This window comes from Scyliorhinus torazame, chromosome 3 (genome assembly GCF_047496885.1).
Source record: "Scyliorhinus torazame isolate Kashiwa2021f chromosome 3, sScyTor2.1, whole genome shotgun sequence".
In the NCBI taxonomy this organism is placed as follows: domain Eukaryota; kingdom Metazoa; phylum Chordata; class Chondrichthyes; order Carcharhiniformes; family Scyliorhinidae; genus Scyliorhinus; species Scyliorhinus torazame.
This window is the reverse complement of record NC_092709.1, coordinates 236,645,320-236,665,944: the sequence shown is the minus strand read 5'-3', so window position 1 is coordinate 236,665,944 and position 20,625 is coordinate 236,645,320. Positions and strand designations below refer to the sequence as shown.

Genomic DNA, 20,625 nt, shown 5'->3' with positions numbered 1-20,625 from the left:
CGATTCCCGACTTGGGCCACTGGCTGTGCGGAGTCTGCACATTCTCCCCATGTCTGCATGGGTTTCCTCCGGGTGCTCCGGTTTCCACCCACAATGGTGGCACAGTGGTTGGCACTGCCTCACAGCTCCCGGGTCCCAGGTTCAATTATGGCCTCGGATGACTGTGGAGTTTGCACTTTCTCCCCGTGGGTTTGCCTTTCCTCCCACAATGCAAAGATTTGCAGGTTAGATGGATTTCCCCACAGTGTTTAAAAAGGTTAGGTGTAGTTACGGGCATAGGGTGGAGGCGTGGGTTTGAGTAGGGTGCTCTTTCCAAGGGCCATGCAGACTCGATGGGCCGAATGGCCTCCTTCTGCAATGTCAATTCTATGGAGGGAAAAAAAAAAGATTTAGTACCTTGCCCAAAAGGCAAGTTTAAAAGTTATTTGTTAAAAAAAATTTTAAGTACCTAAATCATTTTTGCAATTAAAGGGCAATATAACGTGGCCAATCCAGCTAACCTGCACATCTTTGGGTTGTGGGGGCGAAACCCACGCAAACACCAGAATGTGCAAACTCTACACGGGCAGTGACCCAGAGCCGGAATCGAACCTGGACCTCGGTGCCGTGAGGCAGCTGTGCTAAAGGACTTGCTATTTAAATCCTACTACATTGCTGTTTTTGTTGGGCTGATTCTCAAAAGTACATAGGAATTGGAAGGAGTGGTTGACCAAATAAAAAAGAACCTTAATTTGACATTAGCAAATTTTGAAATGTCCCATTTGATTCCCAATTCCAAATTGTTCATGCAAATTGTGAACCACCGTAATCTCAATCTCAATGTTTAAATGCTAGAAAACTCCAGACTGGCAATATCTGTGGAGAGAGGAAAACCGAGTTCACGTTTCAAATCTGTATGAGGGAGAAATGTGATGGCTTTTATACTGTTCTCTCTGCTGCCAGACCTGCTTGGGATTTTCATGCATTTTCTGTTTGTATTTCAGGTTTCCAGCATCCACTGCGTTCGGTCTCAATCCTGATCTTCTGGAACAACAATTCCCACTTTTTGGCAGTCTTTCACAGTTATTTCTCCTCTCTGCTTTTAGTTCACTCCGTTCAACCAGAGATCATAAATAGAAATCTCCTGGTACATGCAATGCTAAATTCCGTACTATATTACAGATTTTGCTCATTTGTCTGTTGAAGAGAAATGTGCAGCTGCCTCCACAATTACTTAACTATCTAGACCCATCTGACCAACATGATACCACCAACCTGAATCCAATCTAGAAGGCTATTTTGGATGGCTCCTTGAAGCCCTTGAACAATTTTTGTTGATGGCTGATGGCACAATAGGTGGAAGAATTGCAATATACCAAATGGATTCTGCATAGGGGGCACAGTTGGACAACCTGAAAGATTAAGCCTTCCCCCATCATGCGACTCTGGGGCTCCTAATCAGACTGGGGACATTAAAAAAAAAAAAAACACCAAAAAACTGCTTTTCAGAATAAATCGGCAGCCAGATGGTATTTATCTTGATGTGAGGCCAGGTTGGGTGTTATGAAATTACATTTGTTTTTCAAATAGGCCAATGGATTCCTGTTCCTTTTCAAACACAATGCAAGAAGATATGAAAATATTGTTAACCCTTTCCTTTTCCAGCACTCCTCTCATTATTGCTTTGTGAAAATTGCTGTTCTGATAAATGGTTGCAAGCACTTGGCGATTCTCCATTATATTTGTATCTAACTGGTTTTAATTTGCATAAATTAATCTTTTATTTGTTTTTTAGGCCCATGCCCAAAAGAAAAATATTCTGCCTAGATAGCATTCCATTATTAACTACAATAGGTATTCAGACTTCAAATGTATCAATCTAAATCTAATTGATTTATTTCTTTAAAGTCCCCAAAGTGACTTATGTTCCTCCTCCACCACCTGAAGATGAAAATGCCATCTTTGCCCGTTATCAGACTGGCATTAACTTCGATAAATATGATGACATTCTTGTGGATGTTTCCGGATTCAATGTTCCACCTGCAATACTGGTTGGTATCAAAATTTCTTCTGGTCCTGCTGGGCTGATTATGCTAACTATCGATTTGCAGATCATGTAAATGTTGCCCTGGTAAATGATGCAAAAATTCCTTGGTTAGGAAGTTGACTTTTCTGCAACAAGCCTAGACCCAAGAGTTGACTCATTTAAAAACTTAGACTTTCACTGTTATGGTTTTTCCCATGTTCCTCTGGGATTGTGTTCAAATTGAGCAGTGACCTATTGTGTAAATGTTGGACATGTTTGTCTGTGCAGGAAATAAATATTTTGCTAATTATTAGTACTGCAGTCCTATGGTATCTCTCCCAGTACACCAGTCTAGACCGTGAGTGCTGGCAGGCTGTTTTGATTATGGGAGGTTGTGCAATTGCACAAGTATGAATCGGCTTCAACCACTTGACCCTATTCCGCCAGCACTCGCTGTCTAGATTTTGAGACAATTATGGCTGATCTGATTATGGCCTCAACTCTACATTCTGAGAACTTTTGACTCCATTGTTAGTAACTCTCCCTTTAAAAATTTTCATGGGCGCCACCAAGAGAAGATTTCTCATCTCCATTTTAAAAAAAAAAAAATAAAATTTAAGTACCCAATTTATTTTTTCCAATTAAGGGGCAATTTAGTGTGGCCAATCCACCTACCCTGAACCTCTTTGGGTTGTAGAGGCGACACCCACGCAAACACTGGGAGAATGTGCAAACTGCACACTGGCAGTGATCCAGGGCCGGAATTGAACCTAGGACCTCTGTGCCGTGAGGCAGCAGTGCTAACCACTGTGCCACCATGCTGCCCCTCCTCTCCATCTTAAATGGGAAACCCCTTTTTATTTTTAAACTGCCCCCTTGTTCTAGCCTCCTACAAGGGAGTGCACCGTAGATTCTTATTCTCGTTGTATACAGATTATCCAATCTGGACACCCTTGGACCAGTCCCCTGAGCCCTTGCCGAAGCCTCTTATGTTAAATCTATTCCCACTGGTTTTGACCTATCTACTAAGAGGAAAAGTTTCCTCCTAGATAATTTTGTATCGCTTGATGAGGTCCTTCTCTGCTCTGAGGAAATCAACCCCAACCTAACCGCCCTCTTTATAGTTCAAACACTCCAGCCTAGGCAACATTCTGGTCAATCTCTGCACCCTTTCTAGTGCAATCGTATCTTTCCTGTGGTGTAGTGACCAGAACGGCACAAAGTACTCTAGCTTGTATTATATAGGTCCATCATAATCTCCCTGCTCTAATATTCTGTGGCTTTGATTAATAAAGACAAGTATTCTATATGCCTGATCTACCTGTCCTGCTGCCTTTAGCAGTGTTTGGACATGCATACCAAGATCCCTCAGGTCCTTTGTACTTCCTGGCATCCTACCATTCATTGTGTATTCCTTTGCCTCATTAGTTCTCTTCTCTTCCCCCCCCCCCCCCCAAAAAAAAACTGCATCACCTCACACTTTTATTTTCAAGGTTAAATTCAATTTTCCACTGTTCTGCCCACCTGACTAGCCTGTCTATATATTATCCTGTTACCTAAGGCTTTCCTCTGCTTCCAGTCACAGCAATGTATTTTGTATTCAGAAGTTTCTTAATTGCTACATAATAGAGCTAAAGAATTCTCAAGGTTTGCACACAGTAATTTAAATTCCATTTTAGAAAGACCAATTACTAAAGCATGTCATTTTTTTGTTTCCTTCTAGTCATTTGGTGAAGCTCAACTGTGTGAAACTTTGAACAAGAATATAAATAAGGCAGGGTATCTGAAACCTACACCAGTTCAGAAACATGGAATTCCAATTGTGCTTTCTGGACGGGATTTGATGGCCTGTGCCCAAACTGGGTCTGGAAAAACAGTGAGTGGTAGAAATTATTTATATATATATATGTAATTAATATTTTGGCATTCTTGAATTGGGAAAGGAGTAAAATAGCTGACAATCCTATTCCTGATCTTTATTTCTAATGCATATTATCTGTACTAGCTCATGAAGAGTAGCTTCTGAGCAGTGATTGCTACCATCTAATCAGTGCCTTTTTTGTGTGTGACCTGTGTATTTCAGTGTGGAATAGCTTTTTAACTTTACTATGCACCAGCATTAATGTGCTATTCTAAACTGGGTAACTTGTGGACGGCTGACATGGTACGTTCCAGGTTGCTGTGTATTCAGAGGGAACATTTGTCTGTGATGTATCTTAAATTAAATTGCTGCCTTGAAAGTAAAGGAGAAAGCTTTTTAAATTGCGGCTAATCTTCTTTCTTCACATTCTCATGATTACCTTTATTCAAATCACTCTTTCACTCTTTTCCAAGGTAAATGCCCTTGCTCAATACACATGCACTGGCACGCTCGAGTTCCTGGATTATAAGAATGAGTCGTTCTCTCCCCCCCCCCTATAAGAATGAGTCGTTTTCCCCCCCCCCCCCCCCCCCCCCCCCCAATAATGGCACACCCATCTGTGACTACGTTTTGTATGTAATTGTCACAGGCTGCGTTCCTGTTGCCAATAATAGAGATGCTACTGAGGGGGAATGCAGCATCCAGCCGATTCAAGGAACTGCAAGAACCAGAAGTAGTGATTGTAGCTCCAACGCGCGAGCTGATCAATCAGATATATCTGGAAGCTAGGAAATTTTCTTATGGGTAAGTAAATTAAACAGACATTTGTACAAGGACTAAATTTCTGACAAAATACTCATTGTGGAGTGAATATTTCTGAGCAGAAGGTTGTGTTCCATTAGAACTGAACATTATAAAAAGATAAGCATGTTCAAAACCGAAAATGCTGGAAAAGCTCAGCAGGTTTGGCAGCATCTGTGGAGAGAAGTAGTTAAATGTTTTGAATTCGTATAACTACTTCAGAGCTGAGTTTTTCTATTTTCAGCATCTGCAGTATTTTACTTTTATTCTAATAATTTCAGTATCATTGACTAATGAGAAGGGAGAGGGGGAAGCAGAACTTTGCACTAATCTAGGAAGAAGTTAATATGTGGGAATGATTTTTAGATGGCAGCACTCCCAAACCCCAAATCACCATCCAGAAGGCTGCAATGGCACCTCCAAAAATCTCTGTATGGGCATGGGCATGAATCACCATTTCTTCATCGTCTCTGGTTAATAATTCTGGAACTCCCTACCTAACAACATTATGGGGTATTTGCACTACAATGACTTCAGTGGTTCAGGCAGGCATAGCACCCCTTCAAGGTGGGTCATAAATCCAGGCCTTGCCAATACCACATCTCTGGAATGAATGTTTGAAAGTGGGTAAAGTAAGTAAGACACCAGTAGTATATAACCCAGCATACACCGTTTATACTTGGATTGCTGAATATACAAGAGCAACAGGATCAGTAGCAAAGAAACATAAACCTGAGTACCAGACAACACACACATACTTCTGGGTATGGGAACCGAGGATAGTGAATTGTGCACGAAGCATGATGGGACTTAAACCAACCAGACTTGATCACATTCCTTGGAAGGGCAGATGCCTACAGAATGCAGGCTGTTCAGCTCAGCAGGAATATTCCTTATCCTCCGCTCCAAACAGCCTTGGCTAATTAGGCAATGGCACAAGTCCGAGACAGTAGGAAAGAGTGGGTTGTCTGTGTAAGGCATCAAGGACGATGCAGAAGAGGTCCTTGACAAACACCAGCTGGCCATGATCAGCACAAGTGGATCACGCAGTACCAAGATGCACAAGAGTTAATTTTATTGGTCAATGTAGGTAATCTGTAGCTAATGATTGGATAGATTATGTCCAACTGAGGGGACTGGCAGCCATTTTTGCAAATGTACATTAATGAACACACAAACAGTGTAAAGTTAGTGATTTGGAAACTGCCCTGAATCACTCCCTTGTGTGTTGAACAAGGTTGGATTGTCTTTTTAGAGTTGCTGTCTCCGTGCGTCTTTGTATCAACTAAGCCAGATTAATACTTCACCCTCCTTGTGTCAACAAAAAAATATAAAAAGAACATGGGGCTGATTAGCTCAGTTGGCTGAAAGAGTACAGTATGCTTCAGTATAATGCCATAACGCAGTTTCATGCAGCAGTTAGACACCAAAAGCCTGAAAAATGAGGGAAGTCGGCCATTCCCATGAGCCAGGCCTCTGTCAACAATTCTGATGATTGGTGTTGATCCTATTCTTGAAGTTTGTGTTGGGCATTGTTGGCAGAGGCCAAGTTGAGAATGGGAGAGGAAAAAGAGTACTGGGCTGAAGGAAGGTGCAGGTCATTTACAAAGCAGGACAATAATTAATGCATTCTGAGGCACTTTGTATTGATAACAAAGAAATTTGCTTTGTAAAATTTATTGTTGTGTAAAGTTGCTTAATATTTCACCTCCGTTAATTTTATGAATCCTGTGTTTTTTTTTCAATATTGCAGAACAATCGTAAGACCTGTTGTCGTTTATGGAGGAACGAGTACAGGCCATCAAATTCGTCAGGTTTTACAAGGGTGTAATATATTGTGTGGCACTCCTGGCAGACTTTTAGATATGATCTCCAAAGGAAAAGTAAGCATGAAATTTACTGTCAAGAGTGTTGGCAATTTTTGCCAATGTAGTCATGTGGTGGAACAACTGGGCTGAACATGTTGAGACTGAGTGATTATGGATTGTGCATTTAAGACCATATCACAAGACATGGGAGCAGAATTAGGCCACTCGGCCCATCGAGTCTGATCCACCAGATATTTTCCTCATCGCTTTCTCCCCATAACCCCTGATCCCCTCATTAATCAAGAAACTATATCGCTGTCTTAAAGACGCTGTTATTTGGCCTCCACAGCCTTCTGCGGCAAAGAATTCCCCAGATTCACCAGCCTCTAGCTGAAGGAATGCCTCCTCCTCTCTGTTAAAGGAATGTCCCTTTAGTCTGAGATTTTGTCCCCTGGTTCTAGCTTTTCCTATAAGTCCTTTCCACGTCCACTCCACCCAGGCCTCGTAGTAGCTTGTAAAGTTTCAATAAGATCCTCCTCTCTCTCTCTCGCTCTCGCTCTCTCTCTCTCTCGCTCTCTCTCGCTCTCTCTCTCTCTCTCTCTCTCTCTCTCTCTCTCTCTTCCTTCCCCCCCCAATATCATCCTTCTAAACTCCGACCATTCCTCATATGACAAGCTCTTCATTCTGGGGATCATTCTTGTGAACCTTCTCTGGACCCTTTCCAAGGCCAACACATCCTTCCTTAGATACGGGCCCAAAACTGCTCTCCATACTCTAAATGGGGTCTGAAGTACATCCCTGCTCTTGTATTCTAGACCTCTTAACATGAATGCAAACATTGCATTTGCCTTCCTAACTGCTGACTGAACCTGCACGTTAACCTTAAAGAGAATTGTGAACAAGTACTCCCAAGTCCCTTTGTGCTTCTGATTTCCTAAGCATTTCCCCATTTAGAAAATAGTCCATTTCTCCTTCCAAAAATACATAACCTCACACTTTTCCACATTGTATTCCATTTGCCACTTCTTTGCCCACTCCTAGTCTGTCCAAGTCCTCCTGCAGCCCCCTTGCTTCCTAAGTACTATCTGTCCCTCTACAGACCTTTGTATCATCTGCAAACTTAGCAACTGTGCCTTCATTTCCTTCCAGATCATTAATGTATGTTGTGAAAAGTTGTGGTCCCAGCACCGGCCCCTGAGGCACTCCACTAGTCATCGGCTGCCATCCTGAAAAAGCCCCTTTATCCCCACTCTTTGCCTTCTACCAGTCAGCTAATCCTCTATTCATGCCAGGATCTTACCCTTAACACCATGGGCTCTTAACGTATATAATCGTCTCCTATTCCTATATGGCACTTTGTCAAAGTCCTTCTGGAAATCTAAATAAATCACATCCACTGGTTCTCCTTTGTCTAACTTCCTTGTTACTTCCTCCAAGAACTCTAACAAATTTGTCGGATATGATCTCCCCTTGATTAAGCCGTGCTGACTCAGTCCTATTTTGTCATGCACTTCCAAGTACTCCGCGATTTCATCTTTAATAATGGACTCTAAAATCTTACCAATGATCAAAGTCGTGCTTACCGGCTTATAATTTCCCGTCTTCTGCCTTCCTCCCTTCTTAAACAGTGGTGTTACATTAGCCACTTTCCAGTCTTCTGGGACACTTCCTGCCTCCAGTGATTCATCACTAATGTCTCTACAATCTCTTCAGCTATTGCTTTTAGATCCCTGGGGTGTAGTCCATCTGGTCCAGGTAATTTATCCACCTTCAGACCTTTTCAGTTTCCCCAGAATCTTCTCCTTAGTGATGGTCACTGCACTCACCTCTGCCCCCTGATTCTCGTGGAGCTCTGGCATCCCATTGGTGTCTTCTACCATGAAGACTGATGTAAAGTAACTATTCAGTTCCCTCTGCCATTTCTTTGTTTCCTATTATTACTTCTCCAGTCACATTTTCCAGTGGTCCAATGTCTATTTTTCCTCTCTTACCGTTTATATATTGAAAAAAACTTCCTATCTTGTTTATACTACTAGCTAGCTTGCACTCCAATTTCATCTTCTCCCTCCTTATTGCTTTTTTTTTAGTTGTCCTCTGCTCGCTTTTAAAGGCTTCCCACTAATCCTTGCCACTTTTTGTATGCTTTTTCTTTAGCTTTTATGCTGTCCTTGACTTCCCTTGTCAGCCATGATGCCTTGTCCTCCCTTTAGCATGTTTCCTCCTCCTTGGGATGAATTTCTGTTGTGCCTCCCGAATAACCCCAAAACCTCCTGCCATTGCTGTTCCACTGTCTTCCCTGTTAGGCTCCTTCTCCAATCAGCTCTGGCCAGCTCCTCCCTCATGTCTTTGTAGTTACCCTTATTTAATTGTAATACTGTTACATCTGATTGCAGCTTCTCCCTCTCAAACTGCAGGGTAAATTCTATCATATTGTGGTCACTGCTCCCTAAGGATTCCTTCACCTTAAGTTCCCTAATCAAGTCTGCCTCATTACACATCACCACATCTAGAATTGCCTGTTCCCTAGTAGGATCTGTCACAAGCTGCTCCAAAAAAAAACATCTCTTAGACATTCCACAAATTCCTTTTCTTGGGATCCACTGCCAACCTGATTTTACCAGTCCACCTGCATATTGAAGTCCCCCATGATTATTGTGATATTGTCTTTTTTAAGTGCTTTCTCTATCTCCTGATTTATTTTCTGCCCCACATCCTGACTGCTGCTAGGGGCTCTGTACATAATTTCCATCAGGGTCTTTTTATCTTTGCAATTCCGTAACTCTACCCACAGAGATTCTATGCCTTCTGATCCTATATCGCTCCTTGTTATCGATTTCACTTCATTCCTTACTAATAATGCAACCCCGCCCCCTTTGCCTATCTGCCTGTCCTTTCGATAGGACCTATATCCTTGGATATTTAGATCCCAGCCCTGATCCCCTTGCAGTCACGTCTCTGTGATGCCCACAACATTGTACCGGCCAATTTCAATGTGTGCAACAAGCTCATTTACCTTGTTCTGTATACTGCGCGCAATTGGGTACGACACAGTCCTGCATTGACCACCATCCTTCTCACACTTGTCACCTTTTTTGCTCTACCCGAGGGTTATTTTGGTTCTCTCTTTCCCTTTCAGTTATTACACCTAAGCTAACATTCTGGTTCCCACCCCTCTGCCATACTAATTTAAAGCCTCCCGAGTGACTCTAGCAAACCTCCCAGCCAGGATATCGGTGCCCCTCCAGTTTAGATGCAACCTGTCCTTGTACAGGTCCCACTTGTTTAATGGACAAAAAATTTCTTGTGTTCACAAGAAACTAGAACCTCCAACCTTAATGGAAGAAATATTGGTTTTACTAACCTTGGCGCAAGCAGACCAAAGTAAAATCAACCCAGAATGGCGGCATGTGGCACAGTGGTTAGCAATGGGACTGCGGCTCGGAGGACCCGGGTTCGAATCCCGGCCCTGGGTCACTGTCTCTGTGGAGTTTGCACATTCTCTCCGTGTCTGCGTGGGTTTCACCGCCACAATCCAAAGATGTGCAGGGTAGGTGGATTGGCCACACTAAATTGCCCCTTAATTGGGGGAAAAAAACAAAACAATTGGGTACTCTACATTTATTTTTAAAAAAAAAAAGTAACTGTTTATGACTTTGACCACGTCCAATAAATCTCCTGAGATGTTTTCAGCACTAAGAAGAACAATCCAAACTTCTCCTCCTGTCGTCCCACATCATCCCTGGTAATATCCAACACGGTAGCACAAGTGGATAGCACTGTGGCTTCACAGCGCCAGGGTCCCAGGTTCGATTCCCTGCTGGGTCACTGTCTCTGCGGAGTCTGCACATTCTTCCCATGTCTGCGTGGGTTTCTTCCGGGTGCTCCGGTTTCCTCCCACAGTCTAAAGATGTGCAGGTTAGGTGGATTAGACATGTAAAATTGCCCTCAGTGACCAAAAAGGTTAGGAAGGGTTATTGGGTTCTGGGGATAGGGTGGAAGTGAGGGCTTAAGTGGGTCAGTGCAGACACGATGGGCCGAATGGCCTCCTTCTGCACTGTGTAAAAGAGGAGAAACATTGGCCATTGTTATTCTAACTTTGGAAGATAACTGGCTGTGATTTTTCTTTTTTATCCAATAGCTGATAAGAATATATTCAATAGAAGTTGAGAAATGCAGGAGGAGTGCTAATAAGCTGTTGAAATATGAGCCCAGTGCATCTTTTCTTTGTAGCATGGAAGTATGGGGATAGACTTTAGCCCACCATTTGGGCAGTAACGTGGCAAAATTCCTGCCTTTTTATTGAATTTGTCTGATTTGTTAAATTGATGACCTGAAAATCGAACAGGCTCTCTGATTTTTGCAAAATTATCACTGAGATTCTAAAGATGGTGTGTTCCATACTCTTTTTCCAATTGAAGGTCGTTGTTTAATATGGTGACAGATGTTCCTCTTGCTACCTGTGCCCTTACATGAGACCAGCATTTCAATTCAGACTCATCACTTTTTTTCATGATTTCTAGGTGGGCCTTGGTAAAGTGCAGTACTTGGTTTTGGATGAAGCAGACCGAATGCTGGATATGGGATTTGAACCTAACATGCGGAAACTAGTCAGCTCCTTTGATATGCCACCAAAACAAAACCGCCAGACATTGATGTTCAGTGCCACCTTTCCTGAAGAGATTCAGAGGTAAATTGAAAAACCTAGCAATTTGAAGGTTTGCTCTGCTCAAGTTTATACTGAACTATCATGGCTCGGATAAAATTGGCAAATTAGCAATGCTAAATTTGTTTACTTTTTCAAAATGAAGTTGGCTTTTGTGTAGTCTTGGTTTGGCAGCAGTCCCCTTAATGCAGAAAACCGATTCAAAGCCATCTGTTGTCCATTATGTTCCCAGCCTAACTCAATATAAATATAGTAGTTTTGGAGACGTCAAATAGATAATCTGAAGGAAGATCCAGGCTACATTTGAATCAAAGCCCAACTTTAGTTTTCTTCGTTACGTATGTGACTTGCAGTTTACTTTTGAGCATGGTGGACAACTATTCAAATTTGTAACAACCATGTGTGGGCTTTGTTTGAACTGAGTTTGCTTAAGGAAATTCAGTCCCAAAGTTGATTTCAATATTCAGAAAGATAGTTAAGTTCAGATTGCAAAATTTAAAATAAAATAATGAATATGATGTATGCTAATTTTAACCTGAAATACAGATGATTGTGATGCTTATTTTCAAACTAATTTATATTATGCAACTTGTTCACCCATTAAATCAATTCTGATGCAAGGTGAGGTAAAATATTTTTAAACGAGTGAGGGGATGCCGTGCAGAGCATTTTAATTATAAACTTCTGATGCAACATGGTATTACAAATTTAAAAAGGAGGAATTCTAGCAAGGAAGACTTGTTCAATCGTATTTATGTTCTAGGAAAAGATTATTGGCTCAAAAATACTTTTTGATGAACTCTTCTAGGAGTCGAGGCAAAGTTGATCTAATTTGAGTTAAATTAGAAAGCTTCCCTGCCGCACCCATTTGGTTCCTCAAGTCCACAACATTGTTTACCACAATGGTTAATCTTGGGGTTAGATAGTAAGAGATCTAGTTTAACAGGATATGTATTTCCCTGCATCCACCCTTTGTCGCACAATAAAGGCAATGCATATTTTTGAAAAATAACCTAAAAGGATAAGTCTGTTTGCTGTTCTCTGCCAAGTCCTCTAGTTGTGCTGGCAAGTAAAACTTCCAAACTTCTTTTTTGACTCGGGCGGCATGGTGGCTCAGTGGTTAGCACTGCTGCCTACGGCGCAGAGGTCCCGGGTTCGATCCCGACCCCGAGTCACTGTCCATGTGGAGTTTGCACGTTCTCTCCGTGTCTGTGTGGGTTTCAGCCCCAGAACCCAAAGATGTGCAGGGTAGGTGGATTGGCCACACTAAATTTCCCCTTAATTGGAAAAAAATAATTGGGTACTCTAAATTTATATTTAAACAAAAAAACAACTTTTTTTGACTGCTGATTGCAAATCACCTTGTTGTCTTTCTTACCACTCTGCCCTCCTGCAAAGCCTGTCCACCATCTGCAAGGCACAAGTTAGGAGTGTTATAGGATACACTCCACTTCCCTGGATGAGTGCAGCTCCAACAACACTCCAGACGCTCCACACCATCCAGGACAAAGAAGTCTGCTTGATTGCTTCCTCTTCCACAAACATTCAACCCCTCCACTACCGAACAGTGGCAGCCGTGTGTACCATCTACAAGATGCACTGCAGTAACTCACCAAGGTTTCTTAGACAACACCTTCCAAACCCATGACCACTACTATCTGGAAGGACGAGAACAGCAGATATCTGGAAACCCCACCACCTGTAGGTCCCCCTCCAAATCGCTCATCATCCTGATTTCAAAATATATCGTCGTTCCTTCACTGTCGCTGGGGCAAAATCCTGGAACTCCCTAACAGCACAGTGGGTGGACCTACACCTCTGGTACTGGAGCGGTTCAATAAGGCAACACAGCAACCCGTTTTGAAGGGCAACGAGAGATGGGCAATAATGCTGGCCTCACTGGTGGCGCCCCCATCCCGTAAATGAATTTTTTTTAAATAAAAAAAATTTCATTGGGAGCATTTAAGTCCTCTGTTTTGAGCCATTGCTGAAATATTGGTTCAGCATTCCTTCCTCTGAGGTTACACTCTTATGGGTGATGGCTAGCACTGCTGCCTCACAGCGCCAGGGGACCCGGGTTCAACTCCGGCCTTGGGTGACTGTAAATTTTGCACATTCTCCCCGTGTGCGTGGGTTTTCTTGGCGTGCTCTGGTTTCCTCCCACAGTCCAAAGATGTGCAGGTTAGGTTGGGATAGGGCAGGGGAGTGGGCCCAGGTAGGATGTTCTTTCAAGGGCAAGTGCAGACATGGGCCAAATGGCGGCCTCCTGCACTGTAGGGACTCTTGTCATTCTTTTATTAAGTGCAATGTCTATACTTTTTTCGGTTTAGTGCAATGTCCCTTTCACAATTCGACTTTAAATTATACTTGAAGATAAAAGCAAATTACCCTGCATATGCTGGAATCTGAAACAAAATGGAGAATCTCAGCAGGTCTTGACCGCATCTGTGGAGAGAAAAGGGAAGATTCTTTGCCAAAGTCATCCAGACTCAAAACATTAGCTCTCTTTTCTCTAAACCGATGGTGTCAGACCTGCTGAGATTCTCCAGTATTTTTCTGTTTTTGTTTTAAATTATACTTCCTTGATGGCTTCATTCTTCTGGCTAATACCCAGATTTTTGATCATGACTAGTTTGAAAGAAATTGAGACATTGGAATGTGAGTTCTGCCGTGGGTTTCCTCCGGGTGGTCTGGTTTCCTCCCAAAATGTGCAGGTTAGGTGGATTGGCCATGCTAGATTGCCTCTTAGTGTCCAGGGATATGTGGGTTGGATGGGGTTGCAGGAATAGTGAGTGCCTGGTTAGGGTGCTTTTTCGGAGGATCGGTGCAGACTTGATTGGCCGAATGGCTTCCTTCTGCACTGTAGTGATTCTGTTTGCGATTGATCTTTATCATATTTCTGTCTACTTGCCGTACCTCCATAATCCTTGGCCTTGGCTGGCAAACATCAATCTGTTTCAGCTGTAAATTTAACTAGCATGCAGTGCATTTTTGAATGAGCTATTTCTCCCAATTGTGTGAAGTGTTTCCTTCACTCCAGTCCAGTCTCCTGCATTATCGGGTAAAAATCTTGTTCAAACATGTAGCAAACTACAGAGGTCAGTTTAAAACGTGAAAGCAATTCCAGTTGATTCATCAGGCTGGGAGATAATGAAGCTGTTTGTTTTTGATTACTGATATAGGATGCCATTTTCTTTCCAAGCACTTTATTTAGCCAGAGGGCATGGTGTTGCTTAACCAGTGGAACTCGAGGGTGTCTGGAGGTTAGATAACTGGATCCTGTTCCCACTTCCTTATTCGCTGCACTCAGACAGAAAATTGTTTTTTTTTTAAAGTTTCTTTCTGCATAAATAATGTTTAATTGAGGACACCAATTGTTTGAAATACTGCCAATAACTGCTTTGTCTCTTGGTACTTTAGAACCAACTTAAGTGAACCATTGAAGCAGTTGAAACAAAATGCATGTTTATCATGGAGGGAAAAGTGATTTATTATAATCTTTATTGTCACAAGTAGGCTTACATTAACACCGCAATTAATTTACTGTGAAGATCCCCTTATTGATCTAATCTTAGTTCCTTTTTCAAGCCTGATTTGTGGTTGCATCCAAGCTATTTGCAGGTGTTTGGTTGTTTGTCCCCCTCAGTTTGAGAGGTTTGAAGCTGCATAACTCCATTGTATGTATTGAGGCAAACTGGTTTATTGATTGTTATCCTGCAGGTCTCTTCACTTGTATGTTCTTGTTTTGGCCCATGAGCATTGATGTACCAGTGAAAACAGTGTTGAGTGAAGAGCAAATAAAGTACCTCGAGTGTCCAAATTATAGCAGAACAATCATCATCATACTGTCTGTGTTAGCTCTTGGAAAGCGCCATCTAATTAGTCCCAGTCTTTCTGCATGGGGAAGTGGCTTTTTTGCGGCAGCATGGTGGGGCAGTGGTTAGCATTGCTGCCTCCCTGCGCCGAGGTCCCAGGTTCGATCCCTGCTCTGGGTCACTGTCCGTGTGGAGTTTGCACATTTTCCCTGTGTCTGCGTGGGTTTCGCCCCCACAACCCAAAAAATGTGCAGTGTAGGTGGATTGGCCGTGCTAAATTGTCCCTTAATTGGAAAAAATAAATTGGGTACTCTAAATTTATTTAAAGAAAAAAGAAGTGGCTTTTTCCTCTTTTTTTTTCAAATATATATCCAATTCGCTTTAGATAGCTACCCTTTTCAGATCACAACTTCATTTACATGTCTTAAAAGAAATATCCCTCGCCCCCTTGTTCTTTTGAAAGTTATTCTAAATTTGTGTCCTCCAGTTAACAGCCAAGTAAACAGGTTTTTCTTTATTTAGCCTAAAACCCATTAATATTTTCTGCTCTTAAATTGAGCTGATGTCGTGTCTCCATTCTTTTTTTACCATTCTCTTGTGTGGGCAAAAGAACAAAAACCAGTTTTGATCTGATAAGTTTTTTTTTGGGTTGTAAACTGAAGTTTAAACTGGTCCAAAGGTTTAATTCTCATGTTGCTTGGTTTCGTTCCTAAAGGTTGGCTGCAGATTTCATGAAGAGTGACTATTTGTTTCTTGCTGTTGGCCAAGTGGGAGGAGCCTGTGGCGATGTACAGCAGTCCATACTGCAAGTTGACCAGTATTCGAAAAGGAACAAATTGGTTGAAATCCTCACCAACATAGGTGAGAATGATACTACTGAGTCATAGCATCATAAAGCATTTTGCAGCTCAGAAAGAGGCCCTTTGGCCCATCTTCTGTGCTGGCCATCCAGCACCTATCTATTCTACTTCCATGTTTCAGCACTTGGTCGGTTGCCTTGTACGCTATAATGTTTCAAGTTCTCATCTAAATGCTTCAATGTTGAGGGTTCCTGCTTCTATCACTCTTTCAGGCAGTGAGTTCCAGATTCCCTCCACCCTCTGGTTGAAAAAGCTTTTCTTCAAATCCCCTCTAAATCTCCTCCTTGCCTTACAATCTGTGCCCTCAGTTATTGACCCCTCTACTAGAGGAAAAACCTTCTGCCTATCTGTCCCTCATAATTTTCTACACCACAATGAGGACCCCCTCAGCCTTCTGTGCTTTAAGGAAAACAACCCCAGCCTCTCTTCGTAGGTGAAACGCTCCAGCCCAGGCACCATCCTGGTGAATCTTCTCTGCACCTTTTTTCTAGTGCAATCTTATCCTTCCTGTATGTGGTGACCAGAACTGCACACAGTAATCTAGCTGTGCTTAATGAGCGTTTTATACAGCTCCATTGTAATCTCCCTGTTCTTGAATTCTCTGCCTTGGCTAATAGAGGCAAGTATCTCATATGCCTTAACCACCTCATCTACGTGTCCTGAATGCTGTTTGGACATGCACCCCAAGAGCCCATTGTACCTCCTAGTGTCCTACCATTCATTTGTGTGTTCCTTTGCTGCCTTTGTCTTCCCAAAATGCATCACCTCACACTTTTCAAGATTAAATTCCATTTGCCTCAGATCTGACCAGCCCGTCTATTATCCTGTAATCGAAAGTTTTCCTCCTCGTTATTTACCGTATCACCAATTTGTGCCCTCTGTGAATTTACTGATCATAGCCCACACAATCACATCTAGATCATCAATGTATACTACAAACAGCAAGGAACCCAACACTGATCCCTGCAGTGCACCACTGAACACTGACACCACTAGACACAGACTTCTAATCGCAAAAACAACTTTCAAACATCACCCTTTTGTCTCCTGCCACTAAGCCAATTTTGGATCCAAATTGCTCTGGATCCCATGGACTCTTCCTGATCAGTCTCCCATGCAGGTCCTTATCAAAAGTCCTTGTAGACCACATCACCTGCACTTCCCTCATCTACACACCTAGTCGCCACCTCCAAATTCAGTTAAACATGATCTCTCCCTGACAAAGCCATGCTGACTATCTTTGTGAAATGTTTCCAATAATTTCCCTACCACTGATGTTGGACTCACTGGCATGTAATTGCCTGTCTTTTCCTTCCCTTCTTGAATAATGGACAGTCATGGCACCTCTCCTGTGGCCAGGAAGAATTTGAAGATTAGCATCAGAGCCCCAGCAAAATCCACCCTTGCCCCTCTCATCTGATCTGTGCCTGGGGATTTATCCATTATATATTTTTTTTAAAAAGTCTGCTAAAGCTTTTAGCACCTCCTCCCTCTCCTTGCTAATCTGTTCAATTTAATCTCAATTTCCCCCCTACTTCCTATAACCTACATGTCCTCTATTGAACGCAGATGCAAATTACTCATTTAATACCGTACCTACATCATTCAGCTTCACACACCACTTCCCACTATAATCCCTAATGGGCCCAAGTCTCTCCCTGGTTATCTTGCCCTTAATATACTTCTCAAACACCATGGGCTATTCCTTTATTTTGCCCGCCAGTGTTTTTTCGTATGTCCCCTTGCTCTCCTAATCTTTTAAGTACCCCCTGCACTTTCTATACTCTTTTTTTTATTTTTTATAAGGCATCCATTGTTTTGGGTCCCTTGTACCTGCCATAAGCTTTCCTTTTTCTCTAATGTTGTATGTACCTTGACATCCAAGACTCTCTGCACTTTTTGGTCCCACCATTTTGCCTTTATGGGAACATATTGGTGTTGTAATCTTTGTTTCTTTACTTTTTGAATGACTCCCCCCTGCACTTATTTTCCTACAAGTAGCAGATCCCAGCTGACTTGAGCCAGATCCTGTCTTATCCTATTAAAGTCGGCTTCCCCGAAATCCGAACCTTTTTTTCCGATCCACCTTTGTCCTTTTCCATAACTACCTTAAGCCTTCTTGAATTATGGGCCAGGGTTTAGAGAACCTCAAAGTGTATCATGCAGTTCACCTACCCACAACTTTTAATAGATTGCGGTACAGGGAGCACATGGCCCACTCTACAGGTGTGGTACAGCAGAAATCAAGTATTTTTTAAAGCAAAACAATGTTTATTCCATGAACTCAAGTTAACCTTTTTAAAACATACACTGAACATCTTGGCAACCAATAATTCAAATACAACCCCCCAAAAAAACAACACTAAGTAATCCTTACTTTCCTTAACATCCATAAGACATAGAAACGAACCTTTTAACAGCAGCACATCAGGTTTAAATTCGCTACTGAGAACAGTTATCGCTCTGAATTCACCACATGACCAAGAGATAGTCTTTACATGGCAGAGAGAACAACATTACACCTTCTGTGGCTGCCTGCAGCTCAAACACTGAAACGAAACCAAAAAACACAGACATACCCAAGCTTTTCTCGAAGTGAAACTAGAAGCCAGAGCTCAGCTCAACCCCCACTCTGACATCACTGCAGTAACTTTAGCAGACCACCATTTCTTAAAGTGACATTCTTTTGACAATGGTCACTATCACCAAAATGTTCCCCCACTGACACCCCTGCCACCTGCCCATCTTAATTCCTTCAAATTAGGTCAAGTACAGCCCCCTTTCTACATGCTGGCTCACAAAGCTCTCCTGGATGCGCCAAGTATTCCACCCCCTCTAAGCATTTCACACTCTGCCTGTCCCAATTAATATTGGAAAAGTTGAAATCCTTTACTACTGTTTTTACACTCCTACATATACCAAGAACAGGCCCTTCGGCCCTCCAAGCCTGCGCCGGCCATGGCACCTGCCTACACTAAAACTGTCTGCACTTACGGAGTCCGTATCCTTCCATTCCCACCCTATTCATACATTTGTCTAAATGTCCCTTAAATGCTGCTATCGTACCTGCTCCCACCATCTCCCCAGGCAGCAGCTTCCATATATTTACCATCCTCTGCGTTTTTAAAAAAAAAAAAAACCAAAAAAAAAAATTTGCCTCGCACATCTGTTCTAAACCCTTCCCCACACACTTCCTATGTCCCCTAGTACTTGTCCCCTGATTCTCCTACTCTAGGAAAGAGCATCTGACTATCCACACTGTCCATGCCACTCATTTTTAAAATAAAAATGTATTTTATTACAAACATGTATCAAAACCGGTTACAGCGCACAAACACCCTGGGAAACATGCTTCCCATCAATCAACTCTACGATCTGTACAGATTTTTCCCCTTTTTCACCCTCCTCCGTGACGTATAGCCCCTCAAACTCTCAAACATCCCCCACCTTTTCTCAACCCTGCTCCCAAAGAGCCCCTTATCTTCTCTAATTGCAGGAAGTCGTGCAGGTCACCCAGCCATGCCGCTACCTCCGGTGGCGGTGCCGACCGCTGCTCCAGCAAAATTCGCCGTCATGAAATCAGAGGGTGAAGGCCAAGACGAGGGCCTTCCTCCTCTCTGCGCTCTGGCTTCTCTGAGATCCCAAATATCGCCACCAAAGGGTCTGGGTCCACCACCTCCTCCACTATCCTGGCTAAGATTGTGAACACTCCCACCCAGAATCTTCCCAATTTTTCACCACCCCAAAACATGTGCGTGTGATTCGCTGGCCCCCTCCCACACCTCCCACTCCTCTGCTACCCCATGAAAGAACCCACTCGTTCTCTCCCAAGTGTTATGCACCCTGTGCACCATCTTAAACTGTATCAGGCTCATCCTTGCACAAGAGGAGGTACCCGACGCAGTGCCTCACTCCATGCTTCCCAATTGATCTCCCCTCCCAACGCTTCCCATTTCTCCTTTATCTTTACCGCCCGCTTCCCTCCCCTTCCACATCGGGGAGCAGCTGTCGCTCCGATAGGGTGTATCCCGAGAACCCCCCTCCAGATCTTTCACGCAAAGTCCCTAACCTGCAGATACCTGAACTCGATCTCTGTCGTTCCAGTGAGAACAGACCAAGCTTATCTAAGCTCTCCTCAAAGCTAATGCCCTCCATACCAGGCAACATCTTAGTAAACCGCTTCTGTACCCTCTCCAAAGTATCCACATCCTTCTGGTAGTGTGGCGACCAGAATTGTACACAATATTCCAAATGAGGCCTAACTAAGGTCCTGTATAGCTGCAACATGACTTGCCAATTTTTATATTCAATGCCCTGACCAATGAAGGCCAGCATGCCGTATGCCTTCTTCACCACCTTATCCACATGTGTTGCCATTGTCAGTTCTTTCTGCACTTCTTTGCCTCTGACTGTTGGGGTCCTATAGTCCACTCCCAGCAATATGATTGCCCCTTTTTTGTTTTTAAATTTTACCATATGACCTCTATTGAGGAGCATCGTGCAAGGAAAAATAGATCTACACAAAATTGTTATCATTTGATCAGCCAGAAATGCATGAAGAATTTACTGGAATTGTTTTACACTTAATAAATTGTGTACGTTACCAGAGGGTGCCTGTGGAGCCATATCCCTGCAAAAAAAAAAAATTAAAAAAAAAAAATTAAAAATGGACTGGTTCAAGAGACAACGGTAGAAATTTGATGGGTGGCAAGAGTACATATCTTTACAAAAGTACAGTAAATAAGACTTTGTATTTCCCCCACAAAGCTGCATTGGCATCCACGTTAAAGGAATACTGGAAATTGAAGTAGA

The 20,625-nt window shown here is 42.7% G+C and overlaps 1 protein-coding gene across 6 annotated transcripts in view; it reads left to right on the top strand.

The window, feature by feature from the left end:
* ddx4 (DEAD (Asp-Glu-Ala-Asp) box polypeptide 4) overlaps positions 1-20,625 on the top strand; it is a 168,718-nt gene that overhangs the window by 127,642 nt on the left and 20,451 nt on the right. For all 6 annotated transcript variants that reach the window (XM_072497023.1, XM_072497022.1, XM_072497018.1 and 3 more), the window contains exons 10-15: positions 1,888-2,030; positions 3,729-3,881; positions 4,516-4,670; positions 6,421-6,550; positions 10,996-11,162; positions 15,669-15,814. In XM_072497023.1, the coding sequence (XP_072353124.1) occupies positions 1,888-2,030; positions 3,729-3,881; positions 4,516-4,670; positions 6,421-6,550; positions 10,996-11,162; positions 15,669-15,814 (894 nt within the window). The remainder of the gene's footprint in view (positions 1-1,887; positions 2,031-3,728; positions 3,882-4,515; positions 4,671-6,420; positions 6,551-10,995; positions 11,163-15,668; positions 15,815-20,625) is intronic.